Source organism: Sardina pilchardus, chromosome 9 (assembly GCF_963854185.1).
Source record: "Sardina pilchardus chromosome 9, fSarPil1.1, whole genome shotgun sequence".
Classification (NCBI taxonomy): Eukaryota; Metazoa; Chordata; class Actinopteri; order Clupeiformes; family Clupeidae; genus Sardina; species Sardina pilchardus.
In genome coordinates, this window is record NC_085002.1 from 22,729,737 (window position 1) to 22,745,229 (window position 15,493).

Consider the following 15,493-nt stretch of genomic DNA (forward strand, 5'->3'; position numbering starts at 1 on the left):
GACTGAATGAGTGTGTGTGTGTGCGTGCGTGTGTGTGTGTGTGTGTGTGTGTGTGTGTGTGTGTGTGTGTGTGTGTGTGTGTGTGTGTGTGTGGGCGGGCGCAGGGTGCCAGAAGCAGTGTGCTGTTTAATGGTGGGCACAGAATGCCATCCATCATGTCACGGGGGCCAGGGCAGAGCTATTAAACACAGCCCAGAGTAGCCATGCAGCCCCCTCCCCAACACAAAGACACACACACACACACACACACACATAGAGCTCACATACATGTCCCTTCAAATCCTCATTAATTACGCTGAAGTGGTGTGACAAAAAAAAGTCAACACAGTTAGACTTTCAGTGCAATGTCCCCCACAAAGTAATGTACGGGGCTCCCTCTAATAATGCAAAGTGCCCTTCAATTGATTTGATTTGCTTAACCTACTGGATGGACGTTGGATCTTCAACTACGGGGTGCCATCGCCACCCGTGGGTCTCCACGGAGACGCTTGTGTTTAATCTCGCGCCACTGAGGGTGCCTCTCAACATCTCTCCGCGATCCTCGATGCTCGATCCTCAAGGGGCATTCGCACTGATCTATAACTAAAACTGGATAGACTATCTCATTGTTGCCTGCCCCATCATTCTTAATGTAGATCAGTGAGGATCGAGGCCCGAGGAGGAAGGGAGGATGTATAAAAGCCAAATGAGAGGCACCCTGAGTCTACGGAGAGATTGCCCCTAATCAGTAGCCGCTGAGCCGGACCTCCTGGACAGACCGTGGTCAGATGGAGTCTGCTCAGTACAGCCTCAGAGGGAGAGAGAGAGAGAGAGAACAAGACCATGCTCTGGTTTGCTGTCACTTTGTATTCGTCTGTTCGTTGTTTTCTGGCGGTCCACTACTGTATGTCAGATCTCCCGAGGTCTAGAGATCTAGTAGAATGACTCTGAAAGAAGCATGATAATATAGGCTGGTAGAGGCATAGATACAATAAAGCTAGACACTGCAGTGGCCGTGGAGTTTCTATGAGTGGAATACGTAAACACGGCGGCCATCTTTGTGGGGGCTTTATTATAACTAACTGTGGGTGGAGGCGCCCTAGAAGTTCTAGATCTAGAACAATGTGTTCCACTGATCTTCTGACTTTATTGTTGATAGAAAACTTCAAGCAAAACATTTTTAATCGTCTTTATCATCATATGAAATTTGTTCATCGGAGCTCGATCAGAAATCCTGACATTTGAATTAATTTACATCATTTAGATTTTATCTGTACCATTATTTACATGTAGTGGGTATTTCAGATTTAGCTTTTTACGCCAACGTATTGTAAAAAAATAATGAAAATACATTAAATTGTAAATGGTACTTGAGATTGAGTGAGCAATGAGGTAAGAAAATGTAGAGCTTAAAATCACAGAACAGATATAACCTTTTAAACCCAAGCTCTTAAAAAGTATGGGGTTGGTTTTATAAGCCACTATACGGAAGTAATTTCCTCAGTGACAAAGCTGGTGTGTGGCCCATCATTACAAGGAGAACTGCAACTGTCACACACACACACACACACACACACATACACACAGGCAAACTTCCAAATACATGAGATTGAATGGATATGAGCCTAGGTGCACCTCTAAAGTTAATTCATTTCTTCACTCTCTGGATGAGATTGAAAGCAATTTCTGGCCTTATTCAGAAACAATTGGTCTTACCACGCATGAGAGTGCTCCGTGTGGTTTGTTTGTGAAAGTGTGTTTGGGTTTGTGTGTGTGTGTGTGTGCCCCCATGAGCGTATTTACTTGTGTGTGTGCGTGCGTGCGTGCGTGCGTGCGTGCGTGCGTGCGTGCGTGCGTGCGTGCGTGCGTGCGTGCGTGCGTGCGTGCGTGCGTGTGTGTGTGTACGTGTGTGTGTGTGCGCGTTTGTACGTTTGTGCGTGTGTGTGTGTGTGTGTGTGCCTACATGTGCACAAAACCTGTTGCCTGCTGCATCAGAGCACTGCTGTGAGCTGCTAAAATAATGCGAGAGGCAGGCAGAGGTAGGCTGCCATGAGAACAAGCTGCTATGGAAACGAAAGAGGCAGAGTCAAATTAGCTTCCTAACACACCCTAGTTCTACCTTTCCTTTCTCCATCCACAGAGCTAATCGCTTCCTTAAACATTACTCTTCTCTTCTCTTCTCTCTCTCTCTCTCTCTTTCCCACACACTTGTCTTTACATTAGCACTCGTTTTTAAGCCATCTCCTCTTCATCTTGTGTGTTGACTTATGTCTGTATTTACTCATCTAATGCTAATGATCAAAGTCCAAAAAATATCAAAGGTTTGGTCCTTGATTATGATCTTTTACTCGCAAACTCAAAAATTTGTACCCACAGTATTTGATCATAGTCTAGACTTTAAATAGAAAAAAAAGTGACATGGCTTGGACTGAACCATATACTGTACTTCTTGTCTTAACAGCTTAGGCTGCCTTTTGAGCTTGAATATCTACAACTCTTTATGCCAAGACCAAAGACTGCACCTTTAAAACATCATATTGTCACTGATTCTACATCTGCTCCAACTGATTTAAATGAATATCGGTTTGAATAGCTATTTAGCTAGCACACGCTTGCTTATTTGCATTCATTCGAAACACTCGAGAGGAAACTTCCACTGCTCTCCAGCCTGGCGACTCATAACAAATACATGTGAATGACTGACCTTTCTGTCTGGCCCTTTGGGAACCTTTAGGAGCCCTCTCTTTAACCCCCCCCCCCCGACTCGCTCAGTCTCAACCTGCGACCCGCCCAGCTGCCACTCACCCATTCACTTCTCCCGGCCCTTCAGGAGCTCAAGGAAATTGCCTCTGCGCTTGTTTGTGTGGCTGTTTTGTGTCTCCGATAATGACTTGCCTCCCCACAACAACTGAACAGAATGCGCCGTGTGACAGACAAACGTTTGCATGCCTCCGCGCAGCTTCCCCCGTCTGGATGCTTGGCTCCGAGGAAGAGCTGAAACGGCCAAAAAATCGACGCCGAGTTCTGTCTCTGGGCTAGCTACCTACTTCCAATGCTAGTTCTCAGTCATCCTTCAGCCAAAGGAGCGCAGAGACCACCCATAACCGCGTTAGACACTTATCACATTAGACATCGCCGTTATTAAACCATTTTCCACAGTCGCCATGGGTCATGTGCGCTATGTGACGCTGTCTATAAAGGTCTGTGAACATGCATGCTAATGCAATTAGGACAACAGGGGGGGGGGGACCAAATGCCCTAAAGCTCTTCATTTGGCTTTATAGTATGTTAAAGTATCCCCTGTTGGTGAAACGTGCTTTTAAGCAACACCTATTACTCATAAGCTGTCAATTAAGGTAATTTATTGCCGTAAGGAGGGTGTGGATGTGTGTAGTAGCGTTCGGAGCTGGGTAAATACTTTGAAGCTAATTGAGGGCACGGGGTTCCACAGGGAATGTGACTGGTGTGTGCCAATTAAGCCAATTTAGAAACCTCATCTTCTGCCACTAATCAACGCCTGCAAATTCCCTCCCTCCCTCCCTCGCTGCACACACACACACACATGTACAAACACATGCACACATACACATACATGTATGCAGTCACACATTTACGCAAATACACAAACACACATGTACACACACACACACACACACACACATACAGAGAGACACATACACACATTCATGCACACTTTTTTCACAGATCTTTTTTCGGGTATTTGTATTTCATTGTTCTCAGCGGTGCCGGTTGGCTTGAGCCACACGTCTCTGAATGGGCTGGGGGAGTGTTCAGTCCCACACGCCTCACGTGCCAGACTATAGTAACACTTCCCCAGCTCCATATGACGGCTGATGGAACGGCCCATTCACGCAGCAGATGGCTCCCGATTCCTCCAAAAGAAGCGGTGTGCAGATGATAGCCATCCCCCACACCTCTCAGACTTACTCTATCTTTCTTTCTTCTTTCTTTTATCTCTCTCTCTCCTCTCCTCTCCTTTCCTCTCTCCCTCGCTCTCTGCTCAATTTATCCCTGTCCTCAGTCCATTCTCTCTCCCTCTCCTCCCATCACTTCATCCTAGTCTCTCTTTTGTCACACGGTCTGTAAGTGCAGCATTCACAATTTCTCCCTCCTCCTCCCCCCGCCCCCTCTGTTTCTCTCTCTCTCCGCCTCTGACGTCACCTCCCAGAACCCAGACATCGTGTTGGTCCACTACCTGAATGTCCCGGCCATAGAGGACTGTGGGAAGCCGTGCGGACCCATCTTGTGCTCCATCAACACCGACAAGAAGGAATGGGCCAAGTGGACCAAGGAGGAGCTGATCAGCCAACTCAAGCCCATGTGTAAGTTTCTGCACCACGGTTCTTTCCTCGACCACCTTCACCAACTACTCTGCTGTCATTGAATGCTCAAAAATCGTGGAAGCCCAAGAGGGTGAACGGCACAGTGCATGCGAGGCCGTTAATATCCGTAGAGAAAGTGGAAAATGCGGTATAAAAAGACAATCAATTAATTAGCTAAAATGAATGAAATTGCAATTAATACATTCTAATGAAGAATTACGGCCCGCAACCGTGTTTCTAGGAGTCACTCATGTGAGGCTATAGCTAATTCAAGCACTTTCTGTATCTGTCACTCACAACTCTGGTGTAAATAAGGAGTAGGAAAATCATTATCTAATTAATCAATTTTACTTAACGAGATCAGGTAAATACATTTCACACTAGCCTAAGTGACTTGACACATCTATGCAGTGTTCGCAGAACTTACGCACACATGTAGGCCTACTGTACTATTTACACACACACACACACACACACATACACGCACACACACACACACACACACACACACACACACACACACACACACACACACACACACACACACACACACACACACACACACACACACACACACACACACACACACACACACACACATACACACACACACACACACACATTTCAGTTCCCTTCACTCAAAGTTAGCGTCATCACTCAAATTGAAGGACTTTACCCAGCCTCACTTCTGTAAAGATACTGACATGATGAATCCACCCTACGACTGACAAATGATATTGCAGTTCATGACTTCTTGTTATCTGATCATTTCTGCACAGGTAAATAAGACCCTTTTTCACCTTCGAATTTAATAACGATGTGAATTTGACAAGTCATATAAGATAAGACATCACATGAGAGACAACAAATGTTGTGACACACACATTCAAGTCTAAAAACTAAACAAATACAGCCCAAATGTAATGTGTTAATATGTAATATTACAATGTGCAGGTCTCCTCTCTCCATTTAACTATGAAACACCATGGACATGTGCTGACTTTATATCTTTGTGCCAGTTGACTGAGCCTTTCTGCTGATTATGTGCTGAGAGCAGAAAAGGACATGTAAGAGCAGCACTGGCGTCAGTCTCTTTGAATGACCTTCTAGCTGAGGCTCACATCTACTGTGGTGCAACACTGCCACCTAGGGTTAGCTGAGCTCAACTACAAGAGCTCTCTCCAATAGGTGTGAAATGGAGGCCCACCATGCTAAACATACTGTACGCCACAATGCCACCCAAGGACTGATTTTTGTGTTTCTGTTTGTGTGTGTGTGTGTGTGTGTATGTGTGTGTGTGTGTGTGTGTGTGTGTGTGAGGGGGTGTTGGACGCTTGAATGAGGCACAGTGGGTATGGGAGCCCTATGTGCATGCAGAGAGCAGCACTCAGCTGACTGGGCTCTGGTTGTCACATGGCTGATGAATTCAGAATAACGGGGTGGTGATGCTGATGGGAGTGGTGGCGATGTTGTCTCGCTGTTTTTTTTTTTTTTCGTTTTTTTCCCGGAAAATTCCGATTGGCCGCAATGGGAAAAGTCACCTTGTGTCTCGTCTGTCCTTGTCTGTTTGACTCAGCTCACTGTCTGTTCCGCTCCAGTGAGTTTGCATCACGACCATACAACCCATGCACCGAGAGCGGGGAAAAAAGGGGGGGTCCGCTCAGGCCAGGCTATAACTGACCACCTCATTGCTAATTCTTACCACCACACCACCAAATCACCACACAGCAAAAACATTTTGTTTCCCCAAATCTGAGCTGTAGCTTTTTATTATTATTATTATATCTCCTCATACTGCACATAGCACCAAATACACATATATAATTTCTTTATTCCTACACCACTGCACTTGTTAATCAGATAAACAACTAACATTTTAGGCGAAACATTAACTCTGGGATACAGAGCTGAGAAATAAAATGCTCCGAATAAAAACGGTAGGCCCAAAAATATGAAACATAACATGATGCATTTTGCATGAAGGTCAGCTGTTTCATCTGTTGTGTGTGTGTGTGTGTGTGTGCGCAGGGGAGGGATGTTTTCTCCCTTCAGGTGGGAATGATGATGTAGGGCATGTGTCCGGCTGCGGTCGGGGGCGTCTCCGGGCCTCTGCAGGGGCAGCTGGCTCGGGGGTTGCGGGGCCGGTGAGGCGTGGCTGGTGGTCTGTGCGGCTGGCTGACCTGACGCGTCGTCTCTGTCTCCCCCTTCCTCTCTCCCGGCAGTTCATGGCATCAAGTGGACTTGCAGCAACGGGAACAGCAGCACCGGCTTCTCTGCCGAGCAGCTGGTGCAGCAGATCCTGGACAGCCACCAGACCAAGCCGCCGCCCCGGACCCACAACTGCCTCTGCACAGGCTCCCTGGGTAAGGGACGGAGTCGGGGACGGGGCGCAGTAGGGGGGTGGCACAGGGAAACCACTAACCTAGGTGAGCCGACCACTGACCACTGAGATCATGTCTATGGAGAGTTGCAGGTGCTCTTGGCAGAGATTTACTTGACATTTTGGTAAGGAGCAGCAGTGAAGGGAAAGAACCAGTTATTTGCAGCTTTCATGATGTACAGGTAGCTGTTGACAACATCCGAGGGTAAAAGCAAACAGAGTCTGTAGTGTGTAAATGTCCCCAGAAAGCGTTACAGGCAAGTTTGAATTGAATCTGATAAAGCATGAATGTGATACCCCAGTGCTCCGACAGGTAGATAGATCATTTCTTGACTGAGATCATGTCTATGGAGAGTTGCAGCTGCTCTTGACAGAGATTTACTTGACGTTTTGGTAAGGAGCAGCAGCGAAGGGAAAGAACCAGTTATTTGCAGCTTTCATGACTTAACCGTAATTTCCTGCAAATTTAGCCGCATTGTGTATAAGCCGCAGGACGTTGTTTTATGCAAGTTAAAAGAAACAAAACCATATTAACACCATATTAACTGCCCCCCTGTATTAACCTCATAGCGGAAGAAATTGAGCAAAATCAATGTATAAGCCACGGCTGATACTGATAGTCAGGAAATTGCGGTAGCTGTAACATTGGAGGGTAAAAGTAAACACAGTCTATAGTGTGTAAAATGTCCTCAGAAAGCATTACAGGCAAGTTTGAATTGAATCTGATAAAGCATGAATGTGATACCCCAGTGCTCTGACAAGTAGATAGATCATTTCTTGAATGAGTCCAAGACATATTTTAAAAGCCTAACCTGCCCAAAATAAAGATAGGCTTCATAAGGAATGTTTCTAGCCGTATGGAGAGCAAGCAGAGGAGGGCAGATTTATCTTATTGAAATCTAAATTTTTGATGAACTCTGTAATGTGACCGGACAGGGGAAAGAACAGCCATTTGCAGAAGGTGCTGACAGTGCCTTATGGGTAAAGTAGCTCATGCACATTTATAGCTGATGTACAGAAGAATAGGAGAAACCTGACAGGGCTACTGTGGTGGTTATACTGTAAGATAAACCTGCCCTGAGAGAAGCTTGTTTAGAGTATCTAGTTAAAGTGGGATACTCCACACATTGAAGCTGCACTATCAGGTGCTTATATCATAAGACACACATGCCCTGAAAAAATAGTTTGTTTGGAGTCATTTTGTTGTATGTTTTCAAAAAAAAAAAAAAAACATTATTGAGAAATTGCATGCAATTTCACCACCAGAGGGCGCTATTGAGGCATCCATGTCAGAGCCTTGGTCCAGCCTGAAAACTCTGACTGAGAGCCACATGACCTTAGCTGCATGCTTCAACAGAAGAGGCATTCGTTTGCACTTATCACAGTGAGGATTACTGTACATGTGGAAAACAAAAAAAAAAACAGTGAAAAGAAGGCTACAGTCAATTATTTACAGAAAATGTTGTTTCATTTGTAATGTAGTCAAGTTGAAGATACTGAAGTGTCAAAATCACATTATAACTGTGTAAGACTACTCATGGGATCTCGACCCAGCTGGAGCCTTTTGGGTGAAGTGCTCCCATACTGTCAAAAATGCACATTTATTAAAGATTAAATATAAAAGATAACATAAATCCTAACCTTCTCATGGCGTCTGGCACAAGGCAGTATATTTACACAAAGTCTCCCTTTATCGCCCCAAAGCTGCCTACAGTTGGCCCTTTATCTTTCCAAATGAGCATTACTTGCCTTGTTTAAGAGAACAAACAGTGCTCTGTGGTAGCAGCCCTCTGACCAAGGATTAGAGACACACTCTTCCAGGCATTTTTGATACCTTCAACTTAACAACTTTGTACTGGGCACTGTGGGCAGTTTTGTTTAAAGTACCGTGACAAGAGGAAAGGATCCTCCTTTTTACGGTACTATCGTGACTAAAAGATGAGTGGCTTTCAATGAAATACAGCATAATTGCTTTTGTACATTTGTGAACACTTGAGCCTATTTTACACTTGAGCTATACAAGGTACATTTACTCATACAAACATTTCACCACTAGATGGCGGTAGTGGCGAGGGCTCACAATTCATATTCAGTCATTGAATCAAACATCAAAGAGATCAGTAGTAAGGGTTCTGTGTATATATGTCCACAGGCCTTTACTTACCCACGCCTCCATATTTAATTGGTATAACTTTGATTTTTGAGTGATGTGTGTGTGTATGTGTGTGCCATTCTGTCTCCCCCTTTCCTCAGGTGCTGGGAGCAGCCTGCACCATAAGTGCAACAGTGCCAAACACCGCATCATCTCCCCGAAGGTGGACCCGCGCTCGGGCGGCCCGTACGGCAGCCACAGCGAGGTGCAGAACAGCGACGTGTCCGAGGGCAAGACCGAGCACAGCCACAGCAAGAATGGGCGGGGCGGGGGCGGGGGCGACGGGGGGGCGGCGGGCACGGGCGCGGGCGCGCGGGAGAAGCGCAACGGCAAGGTGGCCAAGCCGGCGCTGCTGCACCAGAGCAGCACGGAGGTGTCGTCCAGCAACCAGGTGGAGGTGCCCGACACCACGCAGAGCTCGCCCGTGTCCATCAGCAGCGGGCTGAACAGCGAGCCGGACATGGCCGACAGCCCGGTGGTCAGCGCCATGTCAGCGCACGTCAGCTCGGTCATGGGCAGCCTGTCCCAGAGCAGCGTCTTCATGTCCGAGGTGAGCGCCGACCCGGTCTACAGCATGTCACCCACAGGGGGCGCCAACGCACACCTGCTGGGAGCGGAGGGCACCGCGGGCGGGCTGGTGCTGGCGGTGGCGGCCGACGGACACAAGTTTGCCTTTCCCGGCGCCGTGGGCCTGGGGGACGGGTCCGGCGCGGACGGGCTCGCCATGCTGACGGCCGGGAGCGTCTCCGAGGAGCTCGTGCTGTCCAGCAGCCTGGACACCACCGCCATCAAGATGCCCGAGGCCACCATGAACTTTGACCCCGACTGCTTCCTCAACAACCCCAAGCAGGGCCAGACGTACGGCGGCAACGGGCTCAAGTCCGAGGGCGGCGAGGGCGCCCTGAGCTGCTCGTCCACGCTGCCCGACGCGTACGGCTTCAGCGCCGCCCTGGTGAAGAACATCAAGACGGAGGACATGTCCTTCGAGCAGCAGCTCGCCAAGGAGAGCGGCTACCAAGTGGGCGAGGTGGGCGGCGGCGGTGGCGGCGGAGGGGGGGGCATCTCGGGTTCGACCGGCGGAAACAACGGCCCGCAGAGCTCCCTGGCGCTGACCCCCACCAACTCCCTGCTGCCCACCGGCGGAGGCCTGAGCCCCAGCACCACCCTGGAGCAGATGGACTTCAGCGCCATCGACAGCGCCAAGCAGGACTACTCCTCCTCCGGCGTCATGTCGGCCACCGGCTACACCCAGACGCTGGGCAGCCCTCACCTGCCCCACCAGAGCCACTCGCCCAGCTTCTTCCTGCAGAGCTCCCCCCAGTCCTCCCAGGCCCAAGGCCTCCCTAACAGCAGCAACGGCTCTGGGTCCGGCCAGGGCTCCCAGGGCCCGGGCACCTACATGGCACTGCCCGTGGTGAAGTCCGACTCCCCGAGCGCCAACGGCGCCCTCCGTTCCCAACACCAGGCCTCGGCCCACGTCGGTCAGCACGGCGTCGCCAAATGCAACGGCACGTCACCGACGGAGAGGAACGGTCCGTCCGGCACGCTTCAGCTGCTTCAGTTCCAGAGCCGCTTCTCGGGGTCCGGCGCGGAGGCCGGGGACGTGGGGAGCCTGAAGCAGAACGGAGGCGGCGAGGAGGCCGGGGACGGCGGCGGACAGGACGGCAGGGCCGCCGACGGGCTGCTGAAGGTCGGGGACGGCGGGCTGCAGATGTGTCGCACCATGGGGGCGGACGGGGGAGGAGCGGAGGGGGTGGATCACTACCTCCAGTCCCACGCAGAGGGCAACGGGGTGACGGGCGCGGGGAACGACGCCGGCGGCCTGTGCAACGGCACCGACGGGTCCGGCGCAGAGGGCAGTTCCCACTCCCAGCTGCCCCTGCTGCAAGGCGCGGGGCTGGTGCAGGGCCTCTTCAGCGCGGTCACTTCCCACCAGGGCAACAACAACGCCGGCGGCGGCGGAGGGACCATGGAGATCAACCTGGACCACTTCGACGTGTCCTTCGGCAACCAGTTCTCCGACCTCATCAACGACTTCATCTCGGTGGAAGGCGGCGGGGCCTCCGGGGGAGGAGCCGGAGCCGGGGGAGGCGGGGCCAACGTGGGAGCAGGAAGTGGCGAGCTGTACGCGCACCAGCTGTTGGCCCACTCTGGCGCCGAGGGGCAGGTGTCTTCCGGCGCCACGCCCCAGCAGGCGGGAGAGGAGGGCGGGGGAAGCGGTCAGCCCTCAGCCGGGTACAGTTCAGGGGAGCTCTGCCTGCAGCCCTGCTGCAGCCCCCAGGCGGGCACTGCCCCCACAGGCCCGGGTGAGGCCGGCCAGCTGGCCTACATGCAGGTGGCAGAGGTGGCCTCGGCTGGAGTGGCCCACGGGACCATGGAAATCATCCAGGCCACTGGACGTCTGTTTGTGGTGACCGACTATTCGCCCGAGTGGTCCTACCCCGAGGTGAGTGTCATGATGTGGTCTGTTTTCTCTTTTCTTTAGCAGACAGTATTCATTTTCACCACAAGGTGACGATATTCCATTGCCACATTCAGTAGCAAACCCTTTTTGGCCACTGAGGGAAAAAAAATCTATACTTAAGGGAGAGGAAAAAGAACTTCATTACTTTACATTACTCCAACAAATAAATATTTCCATCTTTTGGAAAGCAAACCGTACAGTATTATCACATAGTAACAGTAATAATCATAAATGGTTTAGGATTGTTACATTTAACACATTAAGACAGTATGTGTTTGGAAGAAATTCAGATCAGTAGTGCATCATTGTTTTAAACAGATTACGGGGTCTGGTCTATTTTACTATTCTATGGTTGAGCAGTGTTTGGAAGAAATTCAGATCAGTAGTGCATCATTGTTTTAAACAGATTACATTTTTCACAGGGGCAAATAAAGCATTTTATCTCCTCAACCACAGAAAAACAATACTAGTACAGAAAGTTGGCCATCTTGAACTTGATTTACATTATCAAGAAAAAATATCAACTTATTTCAATATAATATCACTGTTACGGTGAACTGTATTATCAGTTAATTATATTATTACTGCCTTTGGTTTTGAACTAGCTTTGATTTGATCGATTGAAACCTCTGTATATAAAAGTAAAATACCCAATATTGATCTATTGTGACTATAAACTGTATGCTTTTAATCAATCGTTTTACATTTTTAAACATGCTAGCTGAAATGGTGTGTGTGCTGAGTTTGTGTACGCTTTGTTGTTTCAGGGAGGGGTGAAAGTGCTTATCACTGGCCCCTGGCAGGAGGCCAGCAGTGATTACAGCTGCCTGTTTGACCAGATCACTGTTCCTGCCTCCCTTATCCAACCCGGCGTGCTGCGCTGCTACTGCCCAGGTACGACACACAAACTTACCCACAATGCCTCCGCTCCACTTACTCTCTAAATCCGATTTACAGTGCAGCGCTCCATCATCTGATTTAGCAGTATTTTGTTCAATGGTGTCTTACATTGCTTACATTACATTACATTACATTACATTACATTACATGACATTGCAGCTAACTGATCTTCCACACGGTGACTTTGTATTTGTGTCCATTCACAGCCCACGACACCGGCCTAGTGACCCTTCAGGTGACGGTGAGTGGGCAGATCATCTCCAACTCAGTGGTGTTTGAGTACAAGGCTCGTGCCCTGCCAGCCCTGCCCTCCTCACAACACGACTGGCTGTCTCTGGATGGTGAGTTCTGTGGCTTTAACAGCTCTGCTTGTAGACGAGAGAGAGAGAGAGTAGCGCGCACACACCCAAAACACTCTTAAGGAGGTGCTGACCTCTGGTGATACACTTAAAAATAACAAGAAATTGTTGCACAGTCTGGCTCCAAGTGTATGTGTGTGTGTGTGCTTGTATATATATTTATTATTGGATAACGTTTCAGTCATGAGGCCTTGTTCGATCCATTTTTTTTTTATAGCTCTGCTGTCATCATGCTCTCTCACACACACAGACTAAATATTAGCTAAACATTGCTGTATGAACTGTTTGATTAAGGTTTCTAAATTAGAGAGTTGGTATGTTTTGTCAAAGGTAATCTTCCCCAGGCTTATCTCTTGTGCAGTTTTGGTTAGTTGTTGCTAGATGCTTACAATATAGTGTAGGATTTTTAGCTTATTGTAAGCTACCTTCATTGTCAAAACATTTGTAGAAACATCTGTGGCCATAACCCCATGTTTGATGCAACAATCCTTTGACATTTTTGAAAATCTACCAAGGATATTCCAAAAACTGAGTCCAGTTATAGTCTATGGTTGATTTGTTTAATCAAACACTTCTGGCTTTAGTTTTTCATAGTTTTTCACCACAAACTGGCAATTATTCCTACTGCCTATGACACTTGATAGTAAGACAAATGTCACAGTGCTACAAATGCACTGCCTCCCTGTCTATGTTTAACCCAACCTTGTTAGTATTAGGCTATGCCTACCCACAGCTAACAGTAAAAGATCATTTATCCAGACAAACATTCACAATGTCACCATTTAATTATTGCTTTCCAGACACATCCAAGTCAGATTAGTTGTTATGGTTCCTTTGTTCAATCTTAAGAGACTGTTGATTTAATTAATTGTGTTTTTATGGCTTGGTTGTGCTCTTTGACTGCTCCCAATGGGTTTTCACAATTAGAGACACTGTAATCCAATACTGTTAGTTCCAATGACACACACAACACTAATGCATTTTGTCTCCGTCTGACTATTTTGGCTCCCATCCTCGGCCAACTTGGGTGATTGGATTCCTTACTGTCCTGAGAATTTAGGGCCAGTCTCCAAGAGATGGATGAAATCTAATCCTGGATGAAAATATGTTTTTCAGTAGATATCTCCCTTAAGTTCTCTTTTAGAATAGGGCTACTGTATGTCCAAGAAACTGACCTTAAGTTGTTGCATCTTCCACAGTACCATTGATCTTATGAGGTTATTTCTTAAAAAAATAAATGGCCCAGCTAAAGGTAAATGAGTGCAAGTTATGATCGATGATCATCACCTGTTTGGCTGTCCATCGCTAATTTTGCTAATAGTGCCATGATCAGTGTTCAAAATGGATCATTTGTTGTGCCCTCTACTGGGTGAGCCAGAACCATACCTTCCCATGTTCACCATTCTACATGCATTTATTTGTGGGTAACACTACAGGTTGAAGGCTATTTTAAGTTATATGTAGTACTGTTACAGTATGGTTGATACCGAGGCTCTGTAGCATGTGTCAAGAACATCAAGCCCTTCTTCACCGCTAAGCTTTGTATCAAGGCTGGTACTGTTTAGGTGACATTATGTCATGTGCTAAATATGAAGCTTCATTAAAGTCCACTGCTTCAAGAAGTGGTTCATCTGGTTCATCTCAAACAAGACGCTTCAGTGCCATGATGTCCCAAGTCCCCTCTCGAGCTCATGTGTCTATCACTTGTTTGGAGTACTTGTGTGCAGTAGCCTAGTTGGAATTTTCATTGAGATGAAACTACCATACCCCACCCTGACAATCACTCACTGTTCACATGATACACTATTATCATAGTGCATCTTTTGCACTGATGGTGGTCTGAATGGGACCGAAAACGTTTTGCACTAGGTTTGCACTTTACACTCACTGGTTGGATTAAACTTTGCATCGGCAACATTGCTGTGCGAGTTCTCTTTTTGACTGAAGGATTGTGATACTATTATCATAGACACAATACTGTGCTACTTTGGTAGTAATACACTAATACACTAAGAGTCATATTAGAAATCTATTACGATCAATTGACTGATCTACTGTACATCTTGGCAGGGCAGTAGTTAGAGCTGAAGCCTGTTATGCAGTCAGCCAATATTCAAAACCCACAGGAAGATACTGCAAACTTCATTAAAACGCCTGTCTTCTGAGCTGATGTTAACTTTTGAAATGACTGAGCATAAACAAAAAGAGAGAGTTCATTGATATGGCCGTTGCTTAATATGTATCGGCATTTTTGTGGCATATTTTGGCATGGCTACTGTTGGGAGAACTTTTCTTGCATCATATTTTCATTGACCAGCAGGTGGCCTTAGAGTGCATTTGAAGCCTCGTGAAAATGAACCAATTTTCAATACATCTGGCTTGAGAGCTTCAAAGATTCATGAAGCCTCATCTCACCAGCACTAGTTGTATGGGTTTCTTGTTGCCAGCGGGTAGCTTGAAAGTTCCTCATACAGTAGCTGTTGTACGTGCTGTGTGGTGCTAATACTGATGGGCTGGGGAACCTCTCCAACAAACAGTCAAAGTCAATCGGATGCTTACACTTCTGATTCATAACTAAACAAGATAAGGGTGCTCTACAGTATAACTTGTGTTCAAAAAAAACAAATCCTGTACCTTTTCTCTGGCGCATGAATAGATGTGTCCATCACCCTGTGGCTTCTCCATCAGTCCAGGCTTAAGCCAGCGGCTCCATCTTGGTTTCCTTATGGTTATGCTGAGGAGCTGTGTACTGTAGACTAGTGACACAAAAACACGAACAGTGATTAGACAAGCTAAAACATAAATATTTGTAATATCATGGTCAACAACTACAGAAGCAACTGACAACTGTCTGAATGCATATTTTCATTTAAGATTTCATTACAAGAGACATGTAGTAGCCTATCAGACCCCTCA

General features: G+C 47.4%; 1 protein-coding gene across 1 annotated transcript in view; it reads left to right on the forward strand.

The window, feature by feature from the left end:
- Nucleotides 1-15,493, forward strand: part of LOC134092202 (calmodulin-binding transcription activator 1-like) — a 251,899-nt gene that overhangs the window by 221,628 nt on the left and 14,778 nt on the right. Inside the window, exons 7-11 of the mRNA XM_062544992.1 lie at nucleotides 4,169-4,322; nucleotides 6,545-6,685; nucleotides 8,956-11,300; nucleotides 12,086-12,212; nucleotides 12,425-12,559. Of these exons, the coding sequence (XP_062400976.1) occupies nucleotides 4,169-4,322; nucleotides 6,545-6,685; nucleotides 8,956-11,300; nucleotides 12,086-12,212; nucleotides 12,425-12,559 (2,902 nt within the window). The remainder of the gene's footprint in view (nucleotides 1-4,168; nucleotides 4,323-6,544; nucleotides 6,686-8,955; nucleotides 11,301-12,085; nucleotides 12,213-12,424; nucleotides 12,560-15,493) is intronic.